The 18,106-nt window shown below is 39.4% G+C and overlaps 1 protein-coding gene across 1 annotated transcript; it reads left to right on the top strand.

Moving 5' to 3' along the window:
• Nucleotides 1-1,443: 1,443 nt before the first annotated feature.
• Nucleotides 1,444-18,017, top strand: LOC134627437 (rho-related GTP-binding protein RhoA-D-like). Its single transcript, XM_063473501.1, has 5 exons — nucleotides 1,444-1,590; nucleotides 10,700-10,857; nucleotides 12,959-13,079; nucleotides 13,425-13,555; nucleotides 15,210-18,017. The coding sequence occupies exons 2-5, from the start codon at nucleotides 10,702-10,704 to the stop codon at nucleotides 15,381-15,383; spliced, it is 582 nt and encodes a 193-aa protein (XP_063329571.1). The 5' UTR covers nucleotides 1,444-1,590; nucleotides 10,700-10,701; the 3' UTR covers nucleotides 15,384-18,017.
• Nucleotides 18,018-18,106: the final 89 nt, after the last annotated feature.

Genomic DNA, 18,106 nt, shown 5'->3' with positions numbered 1-18,106 from the left:
GGCATTTTAGTGCAGCAGAATAAGAGTTAAAAAAAAATAGGAATTGATAGGAATAACTGATGACCCTTCACTTTGTCACATTCTGCAGTTTCACTGATGACCATAAAAAGAAGTTATTGCTTGTATTTTAACTTATATTTGTCTACCAGAAAGTAATTCTTAGCAAAAGAAATCAAAAGCATGTTATCCCACAGTACACTTGTGTATACTGTCAGTTTTATCCACAAGAGGTCTAACAATCTTACAAACCTAAAACCAATGCAGTATGCCATATTACACTACTCCTGAAACACTTGGAATTACATTTAGAACTATTTCAGTTACAAAAGACAACTGAAGCAGAATGGAAAGCCAATTTGAGCTAAAGTCCCTGGGACCATAAGGAATTGTAGGTCTTTTGTAAAGAAATAATTATGGACTGCAAGTAAAAGCTTACTCACTTGGATATACAGGAAGATGCACTTAGTAGCGACTGGCACCTTTATGAATTATGTAATTATAAGCAATAAACATTTAGCTGTTTGTTGATGTACTTGTCAACAACTGAAACTCCTCAGAGGAAACAGTAACATCCAATTTGTAATTTCCAAAAACACACAGCGTGACTTAATGTCAGAATTATTAAAAGTACACTAACAAACAGAAACATGTGTGCGCATATATGTGTTTCCGGAAGTGATTTTTCACATGTGACCAGTGGAGGTTATAACAGAGGGCTACACTGGTGAGATCCACACCCATCCCTCCTGTTGCACGAGTCTTCTTGTACTACGGATGATGTCATCTTTGACTGGGAAGGGGAGGAGGGACCCCGGTGCCTCCAGTGCCTGCAGAATCTGCATCAAGCTAGTGTGAGGTAACTAGAAAGAAACGGGAAACACGACCATTTGTCTTCAAAATCAAGCAAGTTTTTGGGTGTTCGATTTAATTTGATACGAATTCTTGATGACATAACGGCTAATGGTGGGCAGTGCAGCAAGATTTAAATGCAAGAATAAAAATTTAAAAAAAAAGCCAAAAGTTTTTGTTTGTGTAATTGTTTGTTTTGTTTTTTGTTTTGTTTGCATATTTTGTTTGTTTTTATTTTTTTTCCAGTTATGTGACCATTAAGCATTTTGTATTTCTAAACTTTTCAACACAGATAACCCCTGTTAGCTGGGCTTGACTACCAGTTACATAATGGGGCAACTGCCCCATCAGACATGACAATTTGTAAAATTAAATGGAATGTGCAAAACAGAAAAACAAGGTAAAGTTCAATGGCAAGGGGAAAAAAATATTTTTTTCTTGGATTTACAAAAGTTTGCATTCTATCATTTATTTATTTCCAAAGCACAAAAAAGGAAAAGTCAAGAAGCCACAAACTGACCCATTTATTTTGAAAGGCTTGACCGGAGGTGGTTGAAAGTTAGCTTAGCCCGTAGCTTTTGTCAGTGGGAGGATCTCTGCTTCCCTGCCCCGTTTCTCAACACCCACTCTGTAAATTTAGCGAACACTGCAGCAAGAAGTGTGTCTGTGTGTGTCACGATCAAGAGGAAGGAGCAAGCAGGGATTAAGATTAATTAAAACCTCTCGTCCGGCTGGTGACAGGTAAATACGAACCGGAGCCTGTGGTTTGACTCAAAATTCTTATTTGACACAATCCGACTGTCTAATTATAGCTCACTTACTTGGGTGAAAGGGACAAGGTGGTGGCTTTTTCTCCTACTAACATTCGCCTTTTCTCGGGTGGATGACACTTTAATTCCTGACATCGCTGTAATTTACAGTGAGGTCTAAGCAGCGAGGTTGTAGTTGGCGGGGTGTGTTTCTGTACAACTGTTGATAGCTTCATTGCTGGTAGTTTAAAAGTGACGGCACCAGATCAGATCCCGTCGGTATGTTCTCACTGTTCCAAGTGCTGCGACCTCAATAAGGCTAAGCAGCTCCTTATGGCAAATTTCCAAGTGTACCATTCCTGGGAACACTTAATTTTCTCATTGTTATGATTCAGGTTTCCTGTTTAAACTACAAACAGTGCTTTTCAAATATACTGAAAGAAATGTGGAGGATGAACTTTGAGAAAATGGGTTGGACTAATAATGTTTAAATAATTGAAAATCCAGCCCTGTTAATGGGGATTTAAATAATCTACAGCAGAGAAACATATATTGGATAACCTCATACATGTTTTCCTTAGTTTGTTGAAATGAATTAGAAAGCTAACCAGAATTCTTGATGCACCTGAGTCAGCTGACTGGTCTGCAGTCTGAAAGCCAATAACAGTTTTTAGCACTTTTCTCTATTCTGATTGCTCTTTCTATTCTCAATTTCATTGTTTGCCAGTGTGAGGTGAAAGGCATTTCTAGCAGATTTATACCTCTAATATTGGAATGCCTTTGAATTATTTTGGACAGAACAAGAAATGTAGATGCCACATGTGTGGTAAATTATTAGTCCCTTGGATGGGTGCAGTGATTTATCACCAGGTGGCCTGGAAGTCATTAGAGACTTCTTCTCTATCACTAAACTAGGCTGTCTGGCTGTAGTTTCAGATTCATCTGCTGAATCTCAGCAAGAAAGCAACTTGGCTTTTATCTCAAAATGTCAAAGCAGCTCTTCAAGACATTAAAATCTCTTTACGTTCAGTTTAGAATATGGATTTTTTAAAAACTCTGGCCGTCTAAATGGCAGATTACAGTTCGTGTGAACTACCTGCAGGGTTTTGTTTTTTGTTTTCAGAAAGTGTGAAAATTGTTTAAGCAGTTAAGTCTCATTTGTGCTAACCCATGGTACACATGAAGTTCATCCATCCATCCATCCGTCCATCCTCTTCCACTTATCCAATTCAGGGTCACAGCAGGGCCTATTCCAGCTACATATGAAGTTGTAGTTCAAATTTTTTTTTTTTATTTGATTTTGAAAACAATCCAAGTGCTGTTGCACATGAATGGATTATTTGACTGGTCTGTTGAGAAAAAGACGGTACCAGTTGTTCAGTCATCAAGCAAAAAACAAAATGTAAACACTTTTTTTAAAGTTTCACAATTATTGAAATATCTTTGAATTTTGTAGAGAACAAGATATGTGAAGTTGGAATTCCACAAATTTTAAGGCTAGAATCAAGTTATTGTTTTGTTTGTTTTTTAATATTGATAGTTTATTTTTGATCAAATGATTTTAAAATAAATATCTTTTAGGTTTGGACTCTCCCTTGTAGGAACTCATTAGCTAGCCTTGTGGCTTAGCCTCTTTGGGCAATGACACTTTCATTTCTGTCCACCAGTCAATGTTTAGAAATGCAAATACATTTTTTAAAAGTTAATAAAAAGCATCAGTGCCTTCAGGTAACAGACGATTGTTCTCCATTGCAATTTGGCAAATACCATCCGTCTTCTGACTGTTTACCTGAATGCAAACGAAGCCTGTTCAAATATGTTTTGTAAACTAGCACTTGGAATATAAACAAAAACCAGAAAATTTCCGCTACCAAAAAACTCTGTCCTTCTTTCCTACAGATTCTAGAAATGCTCATAGAGATTGTGAAGTGCCAGTGAGGAAAAAAAAACAGCCTGAAAGCTTAGGCTGTGCTCTGAATAACTGACAAATTTCTACTATTGCAAACCGATTACTCATTTATTTGGGAAAGTATTGGACAAGTATTGAGTAGTCATTATCATTATTATGACTTTGAAGATTAGAACAGTTGGCTTCTAAGGGAACAGACAAAAAACAAACTCGGAGAAACTCAGGCCTCTTGGCCAACAAGTCATCCCTGTTTGGCTGCTCATGACCTGAGTTATTGAAGAGAAGTGAGTCTCTCTCAGTGTATCCGCTGCTTCTTGCCTTAGAGTTTGCCAGCTGACTGAACTCTGTTGTCTTCCCCTACTTCCTCTCAGCAGGCTTCAAGAGCAAGAGTGTCTTCCTTTGATGTACTTTTAAAGTCGTGGCTGCTTGACAGAAGCCATCTATCTAGGTCATTAATCTGGAAATGCCCAGCTGATTATGGTGATCAAACAAGTTTTTGCTGCATGAGACTCCACCTATGTAATTGTGTTGAAACTGCAAACACCTGAAGGATTTGTTTTTGGAAACTTATTTGCTTTTCTGATCACATGCTTATACTGTTGTTATGAAGTGATAGGCAGTTAGTTTAGTTTATTAAAATCAACCTTCCAGACTCTGCCAGGCCATTTCTTTGGCTTGATGCCATGATTTTCCTGATCTCTTTATCACAAAGCGACCTGAAAGTTGGTACCACTTGGTACAAACCTACAGAACTGCAGCAAGAAAAAAAACATAACTTGTTTCCCAAAATTTCAACAGTCCTTTAATGCATAACAATCTCTGTTTAGTTTACAATCACCTGGTCCTCTTCACATGGATTAATTGTCCATTGCTGTTAAGAGGCCTTAAGAAAGATATCATATTTGTTTTTTGGGTTTGTTTGTTTGTTTTTTAAATGTCTTGGGCATAGCTGATTTTGGCACATTTGACCATTTCCTTGGGTGTAGCATATGGTCATGACTCGGTGAGACTCAGGAGCTGGGGTTTTTGTGCCCAAAGAATGTGAGAGGCTGACTTGATCTCCTGTGTGTGTTCCTGCTCTTGTGTAATGCAGATCGGCATTGAAACATTTCGGGGTTTTGCGCTGTAGTCAACAGCTTATAGTAAGAGGGCTATATTTGATCAATAAGTACTAGATATGAAACGGCTTGAAGGTATCTTTCAGATTCCTCCGTGTAATCTTTAATCTTGGTAGATGAGATGTGTGTAGGTGGTGCTGACAGCTGGTACTGCGGGCTGTCTGCTCTATGTCATACACAGCCTTTGCCAGTTTATGAACTTTGCCCCATTTCTTAGGTTGCCTCGTGCAGAGGTGCAGCTAATTCCTGGGTGCCCTTAGATCTAAAGGTTTCTGGACTGTTTCAGGACTGCACCTCTTGAGGATAAAAGGCACAAGTTGTGTGTTATTGTGAGTTGCAGTTCAGGTGCAGAAGGACATTTTTGTAAAAGGCATGCCCCTGAAGTACATTAAAAGTACATTTTCTTCTGTAGTTTGGAGCTGCTCTGAAGACATTCAGGCGAGACGGGAATGAATGTTTCTCTGTCAAAATCCAGTCTGGCTTTTATTATTCTGTTAGTTATAAAACCTGTTTCTACAACCAGAGTTGGACAGAGCTCCTTGACAACTCCTGTCTGTGTTAGATTTTTTTTTCTTTCACTGTAGTGCACACTATCAGTCCTGTGAGCTTGTCATATGTGCAAAACAATCCTGACGGGACTCATTTCCTGTTATATGTTTGCAGGACATGAGAACAAAAAGTCATCATCGCTGTAGTCTCAGGAACAACATGTTTGTTAATAGCTGGATGTTCGTGTATGTTCAGCATTGTTATTGATATCAAACTCACATGAGCAGAGAGAGGCAGCTCTACCTCAGCAGTCAGGGTCACGCTCTACTCTGCAGTAACTCTGTTCAGCTTGTTGCATAACTCCTGTTGGCCCTTAAGCCTCAGGAAACCTCCTTAGAGAAGGATTGAGGTGGCGTGTTCATTAACCCGGGGCATTGCTCAAATAGTTGTACAGAGTAATGGTGCTTTGCTTTCCCTTTTAATGGTTGTCTTTGGACCAAGTCTTATGACCTAAGTCTTAGACTTAAGACTTAAGTCTTGTTTTACAGTTTATCCCCTTCATAAGGACACTATGCTAAAAATATTTATTCGTGTTTGTTGAATTTTGGTTTGTATTTAACACCTGTTTCATGGTGAAATAATAAAATAAATAAAAAATACATAAGTTATTAGAATCATTTTCCGTTCATTGACTGGATAACTAAATCTAGGTCATTTATACCTCTTGATTATATGTGAACAGCTTACCAACTGAAATATTCATCATAATTATTTATACTTTGATACTTTTCTCTTTTTTTGTGGATGAACAAACAAGATATTCTTACATGTTGGGGGATTTGGAGAGTAAGTGGATTTCGTTACCTTTGGACAGAGTGGCATAAGCTGTTTTTCCCTTAATTCCAGCCTTGAGGTAATTCTGTCCGTTCTATCCCTTCATATTAACAGACAAGTATAATGTTAGCAGTTCACTCTTATTACCCTTAACAGTATTACTGTTAAATGCATAGCATTTGTAGCCTAATCTAATTTTCAATGCCTGCTACTAGACTGGCCTTTTGAAATACCTACAACTTGACAACAAATACATAAGAGACCATAAAAATGCAAGCTACACAATGGAAATAGTAAGGTATTGCTTCAGAGCAGTGAGTTTTAATCTTTTTGTGCCAATTTCCAAGCTTCACAGGAAAACCTTTTGTCATGTGTTTGTTTGCTTGGTAAATTGTGTGTATGTAGATAATTGTCATTTTTGTGCTGTTCTTTGTTATTAACCAGGAAAGTGGTCACTACATATCTTGACACCAAGTGCAAACAGTAGAGTGGAAATTGAAGAGAAATTCTTCCTCGGTTGCTTTTGGGCTGATTTGTCTTAGCATGAGATGAACTGTGAAAAATTAAATGTAGCCTATAGTAGTGCATTTTCTTTTCCTGTTTTCCTTCAGGGACCACATAACGCGTTAGCAAGAACATTGTCTTTACAGCGTGGCTCACAGTGTAATGCAGAAATATTATAAAGTCCTGATAGACAGGATATTGTTCATTCTTTTCAGATTTTTCTTGTAGTTTAATGAAATCAATCTTTTTCTTCAGGCCTGTATTTCAGTGAAATAATATGGAAAAGGACTCCTCGGTTTGAACTGCTATTAACGCAGTCTGCGACCAGGAGTTGTATTGTTTCAACAGAACTCGGCCCTTTATGAAAACAACACAAGGTTCAATGGCAGCTTTTTGCCCCAGAGGCATAAAATACAATCCAGGAAGTCTAGATTTGGTAACAGATCTGTGAACATGAAGGTATTTCAGAGCCCAAAACAATAGCAGCAGCACTATGAGAAAATACCATGCGACTGTGGAAAGTTACCGTGGTGGTAATTATTTTTTTAACTTATTCCATTTGAAATGATCCCTTGGACTTATGGGATTGGCTACCAGAGCGCCTCAGTAGGAGACATTATGTTGCACTGTGAAGTGCAGTCACAATGACTTTTTGCAGGCACCCTAGCTTCATAACTAGAAGGATCTTTTTCAAATAAACAAACAGGCTGTTTTTGAGGTTACCCAGAATGCAACCTTGCCTTTTTTTTTTTTTTTTTTTTTTTTCAAAGGGTCACGGCCTTGCTTTGACATTTTGACAGGAAAAATAAAATTTCAGGATCATCTCACTAGATAAAAGATGAATGTTGGCTTTTCTTCCAAGAAACTCAATCTTGACTCAAAGGTCAGTTAATTAAAGTTGCTTTGGTGTCATTCTGTGTTGTTTTGTTGGGTTTTTCAGCCAGCGTGTTTCTTTGATGTAAATAAAACAGATGGTCCTCAGCCAGCTCCACCATGATAGTTCAGTTTTTATGAACGTATTCCAGTAGTATCTCTGTGCACGTTCAGATGCCTCGAGTTACATCGTGTACAGTCACAGATATATATGCCAGTTTATTTTGGCTTTTCCACAGCTTTCAGTAAGAGTGTTAATTTTTTAGTAACAACTGCACCTACATCCAGTGGGGTTTCTAGTCAACTAGCAGACACTAGTTGTGGTAAGTGATGCTCAAACATGTTTTAATTGAATCAGGGTAAGAAGAGACTTCAGTATCAACGTGGAGAGGATGAGCTAAAGTTTTTTCCATGCTGAATCATGTTGAACAGGTGTCATCTGGAGGATAGATCAAAATCGATTTCTACTAGCAACCACCTGCCTCTTTAGTAGTTGCTGTCATTAGTATCCATTAGTCCCTAAATTGAGAGCATCAGTCATAGACAGCCTGAGGATTTGGCACCATTTGTGACTATATGGGACATTTTCACGCATAATTTCCTTTTGTCAACGTGTCAAGATGTTCTCTCACAGGCTGCTAATATCAATAGGAAGAACTCAATGTGCAGCTCAAAAGAGCAACTGTGTACATGTGAATGTATGTGAATGTAGGCAAACGTCTGTGCTTGCTTGCACGCGTTGCCTCTGGCTGCTCCCTCCATGCTCCGGCTCTGCCGAGGCCTGTCCAAACAGAACTACAGCCAAAAAAGCTCCTCCCAGGCTCCACAGAACAGGAAGTGGGTTGTTTTGTTTCACAGAGGCCTCGGTTCTGCTGTCTCCCACTTGTTTGGCTCTGAACCCATCATCTAGTTGAGAGTATCTCTGGTCCATTTGGCAGTCTCTGAAAAGCAAAAGATGCTGTGTGGTGTCTGTTGAGAAGTATCAGGCACTCTTCAATGCAGCTGATTATTTTTTGTTGTTCTTTTATAGCTGTCAAAGCCTTTGCTCTTTTTTTTTTGTTGTTGTTCTTCATGAGCATATTAAACATGCAGAATAACTGGAGTGAGTAAATGGAGTGAGCAGCCTAAATTCAAACTTGAGTGTTTGGTTCAGCTTAACAAAAGCTTTGCAGCTGCAACACGGTTTGTGGGAAGTGTAGGAGTGGGTCCTTGGGCAAAAGACAGAAAATATGATCATACGCATGACCACAATTTCCATAGCAAGAAACAAGTAACCAAGTTGTTATTAAAACTGTCAACCGCTAAACACCCAAAGTTTCCTCCTGGTTATGCCAAGTTTTCATATGCATGGTAATGGAGCTGAAAAGTAATTCATTCACTTACCCTTTTCATTTTGCTCTTTCCAGAGCAAAACTACTGATTCAGCCTATTTATTTCGTAACCATTTACATGTAATTTTATTTTAATAATTGTACGTACTTCCACAGACTGGATTTAAATGAGCTGTTGTCTGTTTTGAGGTCAGCTGGTTAAGTGCTGATAGAGACGTTTACTGGCAAAAGTGGTCAATGGAGGATCTACTCAAAAAGTCAAGACAGTATGAGGTTTTCTGGGTACCTTATGCTTCAACTCGTGTCCACTTGGAAAAAAGCTGAAACCAATTATAGACAGTAGCTCCACATGGCTGATTACCGTCAGCAACACATGGTGAAATACAATTAAATTTCCACATTGTAATGCTATTTCTTAACCCAGGTGTTTACCACAACATAGAATGGGCAGTTAACCAGCTGTCAGCTCTTTTTCCTTCACTGAAATTGCCTTAATTTTACTGGCTGTTGTTTGACCTCTAATTTCTTTGCTTTTTCTGGAAGTCCCATGTCACCCTTACTCTCTAGCTTCTAAATATTTCTGCAGACACAACCCATTCAGATAATTAGTTGTGCTTGATTGTTTTTTGGTTAAAACCCCTTGTTTCAGATTCTCGGATCTAAAATTTTGGCAGTTTCTCTGTCTTCTGACTGTAAACTGTAATTATTTCTCCACATTTCCAAACACAGCTAGCTAATTGCTAGTGATAACCTGCCACAGCTTTAACTTTAGGGATGGGTATTATCAAACAGTCTGCACATTATTCCTGTAGTAAAATCTGTACAATCTTTGGTGTCACGTTTTCATTTTTCTTGTGTTTGTAAACAGATGAGATGCTAAACAAGCTTATTATTTTTATGGTTATTTTATGAGTTGTTAAAAGGTATTCAAATTTCAGAAGATTAATTTTGCACATCCCCCCCCCCCCCAGCTCTGCATGAAATAAATCATGTCTAACAAGCCGTCCTGATGATACGATATGAAACCAGCAACAGTTTAAATAATGACCTCAGTCTGTGTTTCATTGTGACTTCTGATAAATGGCTTGATGCTGCTTATTGAAAGCACTGGTGTTGCCATGCATCTGAGCAGCGATTAAGAGTGGGCGTTGGGGCAGACTCGGCTCAAAGTTTTGCCTGTAGCACAGAAAGATGAATTTCCCCTGATAAGTCGGTGCCCCTCGTGAAGAGTATTCGTGTCAAGACTGTCTGGCAGAAGGTGGATGAGGTGAGGAGCCAAATGACTATATGCACAGCTGCTCCCAGGCAGCAGGGCTCCAGCTCATCCATCAGCTGCACTGCTAACTCATCCCCATGCATCCGCAAACACACCAGCTAAACTAGTCTTCTGACCTGGGGATACTTCATAATGTTTCTTGATGGTTTGTGCACAAAAACTTACCTATGCTTTAAGAAGCTTTGTATAACATTTAAAGCTTTAATTGATTTTGGTTTAGGGCTAGGATGCCTGCACAGTACACACATGGAAACAAAACGAGTTTAGTGTTTTGGCTTTTTTAGGATGCCACCAAGCACTTCATCAACTACTCTAATTTCCTTACACTTTTCTCCTCCTTGCAAGCCAGCAGAGGATGCGGAGCCTGATAACGCATCCCTTCATTTCCTAGCTTGTCTCAACATGTCTTTTATTCCTCTCCTTCACTCCAGTCTCATCCTCCATTTCTTCTGTTCGTGTGGCTTTGTAGTCTAGATTTGGCATTGGGGATTCAAGGTCTGTGACTGCACTTTGCCGTGACAGTATGTAGATCAGAGCTTTCCCGAAGGTGTAATGCCGTACGGTCTGTCAGAAATGTCAGAGTGGTTGCTTTGGAGCTACACTGCTTGAGCAAGGAAAAAAAGCACTGTGTTCTTGATTTATCTTATGATCACTACAAATAATTTAAATAACTACTATGTAAAATCCACGAATAGATGAGACGGTTAATGTGTTGTTTGACTTCAGGCAGACATGTTTTGAAGAACTTCTTGTTGTTCTCCCAACAGAAATGGCAGCCATTCGGAAGAAGCTGGTGATTGTTGGAGACGGAGCTTGTGGGAAAACATGTCTTCTCATTGTTTTCAGTAAAGATCAGTTTCCCGAAGTCTATGTCCCTACTGTGTTCGAGAACTACATCGCTGACATCGAGGTTGACGGAAAACAGGTTTGTGCTATTTACACTAAAACTGACTTGATTAAAGTGATGGTGTCACTCGTCATGAACACAGAAATGCTTTTCAATTATTTAGGCTAATTATAGATTTAAGAACATGAGAGTGTAAGTAAAGTCCAATCCCCCTCAATTACTGCTGCTACTGTCAACCTCTCCCATCTCTCACACCAGACAGTTTGCACTAATGTTGCCAGACGTACCATAAACACTTGAGGTGTTTGTTTGTTTGTTTTTTTGCTTTTTAAGTAGTTGACCAAAGTAGGCTTCTAATTATGATGATGCAACTGCTGGCTGAGAATACAAGTGGATTTTATAATATTTCAGGAGCTAGCTTTCTGAAGGACTACATTAAACTAAATTAAAACAGGCCACAGGCACCAGTTGAAAATTAAGAAGATAAATCTTTCTTAATTGCGGTGTAAATATAATCTTGGTTTCCACAAATTACAAAAAAATATCAACACTTAATTTTTTTATTGTGGTACTCTGAAAGAGTAGTGACAAGCCAGACAAGAGATAATGTGCTATCGACACCATTGTTAACATGTGTGTGTTTTTGCTCCTGGACAAGAGCTACATGCACAGCCTTAAACAAGAGAAAACAAACCTCTGTAGTTACAGTTTTTTGTGTGTGTGACGTCTTGAATCTGAGTCATGGGAAGGTGGTGAGGGTCGAGTTTAAACTGCAGATGGCTCGTTATGTCCAATCGGTTTATTTTTTTTCTTTAGCCGACCATCGCTACACAACTTGGCAAAACAGGAAATGACTCTACTTCCCAGCTTCCTGTTCAGACAGGGAACAGGGATGTCTCTTAGCAATCCTATTCCTTCCCTCAGGATCACCATCCTCGTGCTACTGCCTGATAAACGTGCCTCACTTCCTGTCCTTGTCCTGGCTGCACTTAGGTGGAGGTAGGCAGGAGGTTAATGCTCATGTTCTGGACAGGAAATTTAAAGTTAGGGATCCATGATGGACATCAGATTAGAAAGGGATCATTTTGGAAAAGATGTAAGTGTCAAGTCCTTGAGTGTCTCTGTGGAGGATGACCATCCCATCAGATTTAGCTTCTTACACAACAGGATGGATTAGATTTGTGTTCAGCCCCAAATTTTTAGCTCCTCAACCCCACCCCATGAGGCAAAGATACTCTCATCGTCAGCGGACTGAGCCGATTCCATAAATAGCTGGGGGGTTTGGGTCTTTTTCCTCTGTCTTTCCCTCCCTGAACTCTGCAGCTTACAACTAGTCCAGTGGGAACACAAAGCTCTGGTTCCTCATGCTGTCTCAACAGTGTTCGGCCACCTCCCACCTTCTGCCTCTGCAAACCTCTATTTTGGGACTGTTAACTGATTTTTGTGCTTTCTGTGGGCATACAAAAATCTGTCATTCAGCAAAGTTCTGGTATTTAAACTTTGCAAAAGTTTTTTTTTTTCTTTTTCCATTGAATCCAATGAGTCAGCTGAAGAGCAAACTCAAGTGAAGCTTGGCTGTTGATGCCTTTAGAGGGAGACACGCTAACCGGTTTGATGGTTGCTAATCTCTCACTTTCCCTAATTGAATTAATCAGTGGTGTGATGGGATGAGCCCAGTCCCCAAGTTCATTTCCACAACACTTACAGCCTTACACAACTAACAGACTTACAGTATGAAGCCCTGATTAGGTCAGAGCTGCTGTGGTGATTTAAAAAAATGAATTCACTGCAAACAAGGAAGGAAGTGCAGGTAAAACTAACAGATCATAAGTTAAGATGAAGAAAGTAGTTGTAGCCAGAGGGAAACGCGATACTGTGTCAGATACTTCCAGCATTGTTTGGTTCCTCATATTTAAACCTCCAGCCTTCGGAAAGATTACTCAGATGCTCCACATGCCTCAGAATTTCTGCGTCATTGACCAGAAGTGATGTCATGACTGGTTATCTGTTGTATTCATCTCCATTAGTGGGCAATGGTATTTTAACTGTTTACAAGATAAGTCTGTGTTTATAAAGATGAGTAATATTAAGGTGCAAAACTACATTTGTTCTCTGTTCCAGATGAATCCATGGGGTTTTTTTGCAGATTTGATGTGTTTTGATGCTGTGTTTTTTCCAGGTGGAGTTGGCATTGTGGGATACCGCAGGCCAGGAAGACTACGACAGGTTGAGGCCTCTCTCTTACCCCGATACAGATGTCATCCTGATGTGCTTCTCCATTGACAGCCCAGACAGTTTAGGTGAGGAAAGAATAATGTAGAGTAGTCTGTTTTAAAATGTCATATTACAAATGATGTATAACTAAACTTATATTCCATTAAAATGATCGTTCATGAATATATTGCTCTATCTTACATAACCAAACCTAGGTCAAATAAGCGAGAGAGGGTCCTTGTAAAATACCCTAATATACTTGATGGGAAGTGGGATTAATGCAGCTAAAAACATCTTTGCCTCAAGGAGGTTGCAGAGCAATCCATCATGAGAAGCGTTCTGCACTGTGACTCTGCACTGCTTGTCCTCTTTTTATAGTTCTCCTCCCTATACTGAGTATTTCAGCTCACTTCTTGTCTTTCCTGGGACAGAAAATATCCCTGAGAAGTGGACGCCTGAGGTGAAGCACTTCTGTCCCAATGTTCCCATCATCCTGGTGGGGAACAAGAAGGACCTGAGGAACGATGAGCATACACGGAGAGAGCTAGCCAAGATGAAGCAGGTACAAAGGCCCCTGACGGTCAATGAACAGTGGAATGAGCTAATCTGATGCAGGTAGAGAGCTCTTGAAATCTCAGGAACTAAAAGGCAGTGGATATGCGCTGGGTTGAAACATTTCATTTGTTAGGATTTTGTGTGACATATTTAGGCACGTGTTATTGACCCTTAAGGTACTGGTTTAAAAAAATAAATAAAAAAGGGTCATATAGCACTACCATCCTGTGAATGTTTGCAGTCTTACGTTTATTTCTAAAGAAGCTGCATGACGGATGACGTTAATCTTGCTTTTCCTGCTTCACCAGCGTACTCGGTTTAAGAACTGTCAGCTTATAGAAACACTGAAGGCCTGTGTGTAGAAATGGAAAATTCATTATTGTACAGGGTTTCAACCACATGTCTACGGCATTACACCACCAGTGTATTAACTACAGCATCAATCTCACAGCTTACTGACAGTGACGGGACTTTTCTTAATATTTTTCGACCACATCAGAACTATGACAGGACAGAAATGTTCTAATCCAGAACAGCATGTGAAAAGCAGAAGCCTCAGATGGCTGTACAGTCAGAGCATTAAATATGATTCAGGGAAGCTGGTTTAATTTGTCACCGAGTATGAACGCTTATCGCAAAACACAGCGTTTGTACTGCAAAGAAGACATTATGTAATTGGACACTTTCTATCAGATGGCTTTAAAAAACAAAATTGAGAGAAGACAGCAGGAGGAAGAATCCCTCTTCTAGGATTGGCATGCAATAATTTAGAGTAAGAAAGCAATAAGAATAGAAGAATCGAAATATAGAAAATCACAATGTCAAAAATGTCAGTGTCAGTAACAAGTTAAAGCATGTGTCTCTGTCAAACTGATTTCATAAGATGTAAAAGATTTCAATTTGCTAATCAAAACATACTGACATTATGAATGATATGTCAAAAAAGCAAAATGTTTTGTTTTCTGTCACTAAAAGGGGAACAGCAAAGTGAAAGACTGCATAACATTTCAGTTTTACGTTTTCACGGTGGAATCTGTAGATGAGCTTTTCCTGTCTGTGGAAATCAAGACATCAATTGTCAGTTCAAGAGTTTGACTCTTACATAGTAAAACAGACATTGGTTTGATATTTGTAAGATGTGTGATAAACATAAAGCCCTTGGTTCCAAGATTCCGTCGGTTTGGGAAATGAGTCATGCCAAAAAGGCAGTGAGAGGCACATCAAACTGTGCTTATTCTTTTGTTAATAAGTATTATGGTAGTGAGGGGGTGTTTAGACTGTAGCTGCCAATGATCAGTGTCTTATTGTATAAAATGATTTTGTTTTATCAGCAGTTCAAATGCAAAAATACTCAGTTTACTGTCACATATATGACAAAAAAAGCATTAAACAGTAAAAAAAAGGGAAAAAAAAGCCTTTTTTTGCATGAAAAATAATTCATGTTCTAAGTACAGTGACGTCAATAATTTTGTATTGATTCTGCTTATGGAATTACTTATTTTTGACTGATTGTTAGTGCTCCAATTTCACTTTAAAAGGGGGAAAAGAAATCAAGGATCTCCTCAGTGATATCATGATTTTCCCTGGAAAGTAAACTGAGCTCTCCTTCTTTTCTCAGCACTTTAATTGAGTCCCTAATGGTGTCTGATCTAACCCTGCAGGAGCCAGTGAAGACAGAAGAAGGCAGAGACATGGCTGGTAGGATCAGCGCTTTTGGCTACTTGGAGTGTTCTGCCAAGACGAAGGATGGTGTGCGGGAGGTGTTTGAGATGGCTACAAGAGCAGCACTGCAGGTCCGCAAGCGCAAGAAGAGAAGTGGCTGCACGGTGCTGTGAGCAGTCCAGATGCCATCAAATCAGCTGACCAATTGGAGAAAAATAACACATGAAAAAGGACTGACCTATTACCAAATGGATCTTTGTACTGTATCTCACATTTCATGACAAAGACAGGCAGATGAATTGAACATAAACAAACCTAATACAGGAAATGAACTATATTACATCTGTGGCTAGAAATTGATGTTTCCGTATTGATTTGCTTTTGTCCCTCTCAAACTCTGTCTTAACACTTTACACTTTTTTTTTAAACTTGGCTTTGGTAGGTGCACATTTGTATGCAATATTGTTCTTCACAAGCTTCTCGGGCAAGTGGCATCATTCTTAGCTTGTATAAATCTTTATGAGTAGTTCCCAGTCTCGTCAAGCAGGCAGTTCTGTTTCACTGTAGCAGTAGCGATAGAGAATTAAAGATGATATCTTTTGACCATAAGAGCTAGTGCCTTTTTTTTAAGTTTATACACCACCGTCTGTTTGTCGGCGAGCTTGCATTTCGGCTGAGGACCCCTTCATTGTACTGTAGCTCATTTTACAGTGTTGTCATTGTGAAACCTGAGCAAAGCCGTAAGTAAAGGCTTTCAGTGCTCGTCAAGTCAAGCACAATAAATGGTTGCTTGTGTCGTTTTTTTGTTGGTATGAAACATCAGTTTCCCCTTCTCCATTATGAGCCCACTCACATCGAGGATAAAGAAAGGCATCTGCTTCTGTAATTTAATGTGTCAACAAAGGAGTGTGCTTCCCATTCTGCATAAAATTATTCACATTCGCCCCTCGTAATTGTTGCTAGAAGCTAGATGGGAGGGGAGGGAGAGGTGGCCAACTGAGATGCAAGCCAATATGACTCAACTATGCACAATAGCTGTTAGGACCAACAGGGAGATGACACAAGTGGAATCACATGTAGGCCACGGCCTGGTGAACCCTCCCTTGTTTGTTTATTATGAGTGACTGAGTTCAGCTCTTTTTGCTAAGTTAACTGGTTACACCCGTTATTGGAATCTTGTTTGTGATACTGGTTAGCCCAGTCATGGAAATCGCATCCTGTTAGGCTGGATGTTTCCAGTTGGACGACATTCTTTACATGTCTGAGAAGAGCCACAGTGTGTGTGAGTGAGTTTTTTGTTTTTTTTCCTGGTGCCTTCTCTGTTCTGGTGTGCCTTTTTCGGTTGTTCTCTCCCAGACCAGATGGACTAGCTGCTGAATGTCAAGCTGATACTCACTGACAAGGTCAAGAGTGACCGTTCTGACATGTTTTTTCCAAGGCTTGGTTCTTTAAATAGATTGATGCATGGTAAAATGTGTTATTTGATGTATGCCATCTTTTTCTTTTTTTTAATTTTGTCTATGACACATCTTTATCTTGTCAGATGAGCAAAAGAAGTTTGATTTAAGTTCTTGCATCATGTGAAAATTACAATGTGGTTGATTGAGAAAATATCTGTATGCAACCATTTCCTTTGATGTTTTACTGAAAATAGGATCGAATTTAAGTTCACTCTTTGGAAATATACTCGGCATTTAAGGATGTAATTAAATTTCAGTTCACTAGGACATGTCAGATCGTCCTCTAGTATCTGTATTTGCTCATATCCTCGCAGAATACTCTAGTGAACTTCCCCTGATGATAATAGCTTGATATTCCTGAAAGGCCCCCACCGACTGTCCTGAGGCACACTCTTTCACACCACTGTTGCTCAGTCATCTACTTTACATGTCCACTGGTTGCATGAAGGGTGGATTTCTTAATATACGTGGCAAAAACAATATCATCTGTGTTGCATGCAACCTTCTTACAATTCCATTAAAAGCGCCAAACCTACCAGTTGGCAAGGTCTATATCTATTATTGTAAAACTGTGTAATGCAAATTTAAACCCTCTGCTGGTGAAGCACAAAAATGATGCTTTAAATGGGCGGGCCAGCAAAGAGGCTACAGCTCAGACGAGGTGTTGTGATTGTTTTAGCCGACAAACGCACACAAGCAACGTACTAATGTTCTATCCACCCTCCAATCTTTAGAGGGCGGATGCTACTTTTAACTCGGGACTCTGTGCACTAATATGGACAACAAGCACACCATTTGGGCAAGGGTAAACATTCATATCTCTACAACTTCTTATCGATGAAAACATTTCATAGTGGTGGCATGGTGTTGACGTGTCTTAACAAGCTCTCGCAAGGAATACTTGGGAATTAGAGATCGGCAGAGAGTTAAATAACTTAAAGCTGGGAGTAGAATCATAACGATTGAAAACATTCCCATAGAGCAGCGGAGGAGCTAGTGTTGAACATATCACTAAGAGCATGTACTATACTGCTGTCCATGTGTATGCCGATAATGTCCCGCTAAAAATGTCCTTCCTATATTGATGCATGCATGAGAAATCCATGGGTCTTTACAGTGCGCGCACATACAGAAGCACTAACATCGCACACCTCTTTGGGAACAGCTTCAGCTCAGTGTTGTGCAACTTTTGTTTCTCTCTCTGGAAGTATTTGAAATGAATTAAAAGGATCCAGATTTCTATAAAAGCTCATTGTAATAATGCTTTGTAAACAGAAAGTGTTGTAGTGAACATTCGAGCTGAAGTGAACATGAACATTGTTAATAAACTATTTTTGCGAATAGACAGACCAGTCTCCTCAGTCCATTCTTGAACAGGACGATGCTGCTAAAGGAAATGATCAGGCACCACGGTGTAATATAACATACAGCAGATC

This window comes from Pelmatolapia mariae, linkage group LG5 (assembly GCF_036321145.2).
Source record: "Pelmatolapia mariae isolate MD_Pm_ZW linkage group LG5, Pm_UMD_F_2, whole genome shotgun sequence".
Taxonomy (NCBI): Eukaryota; Metazoa; Chordata; class Actinopteri; order Cichliformes; family Cichlidae; genus Pelmatolapia; species Pelmatolapia mariae.
Note: the sequence above shows the minus strand (reverse complement) of the source record. Positions and strands in the feature narration are given on the sequence as shown.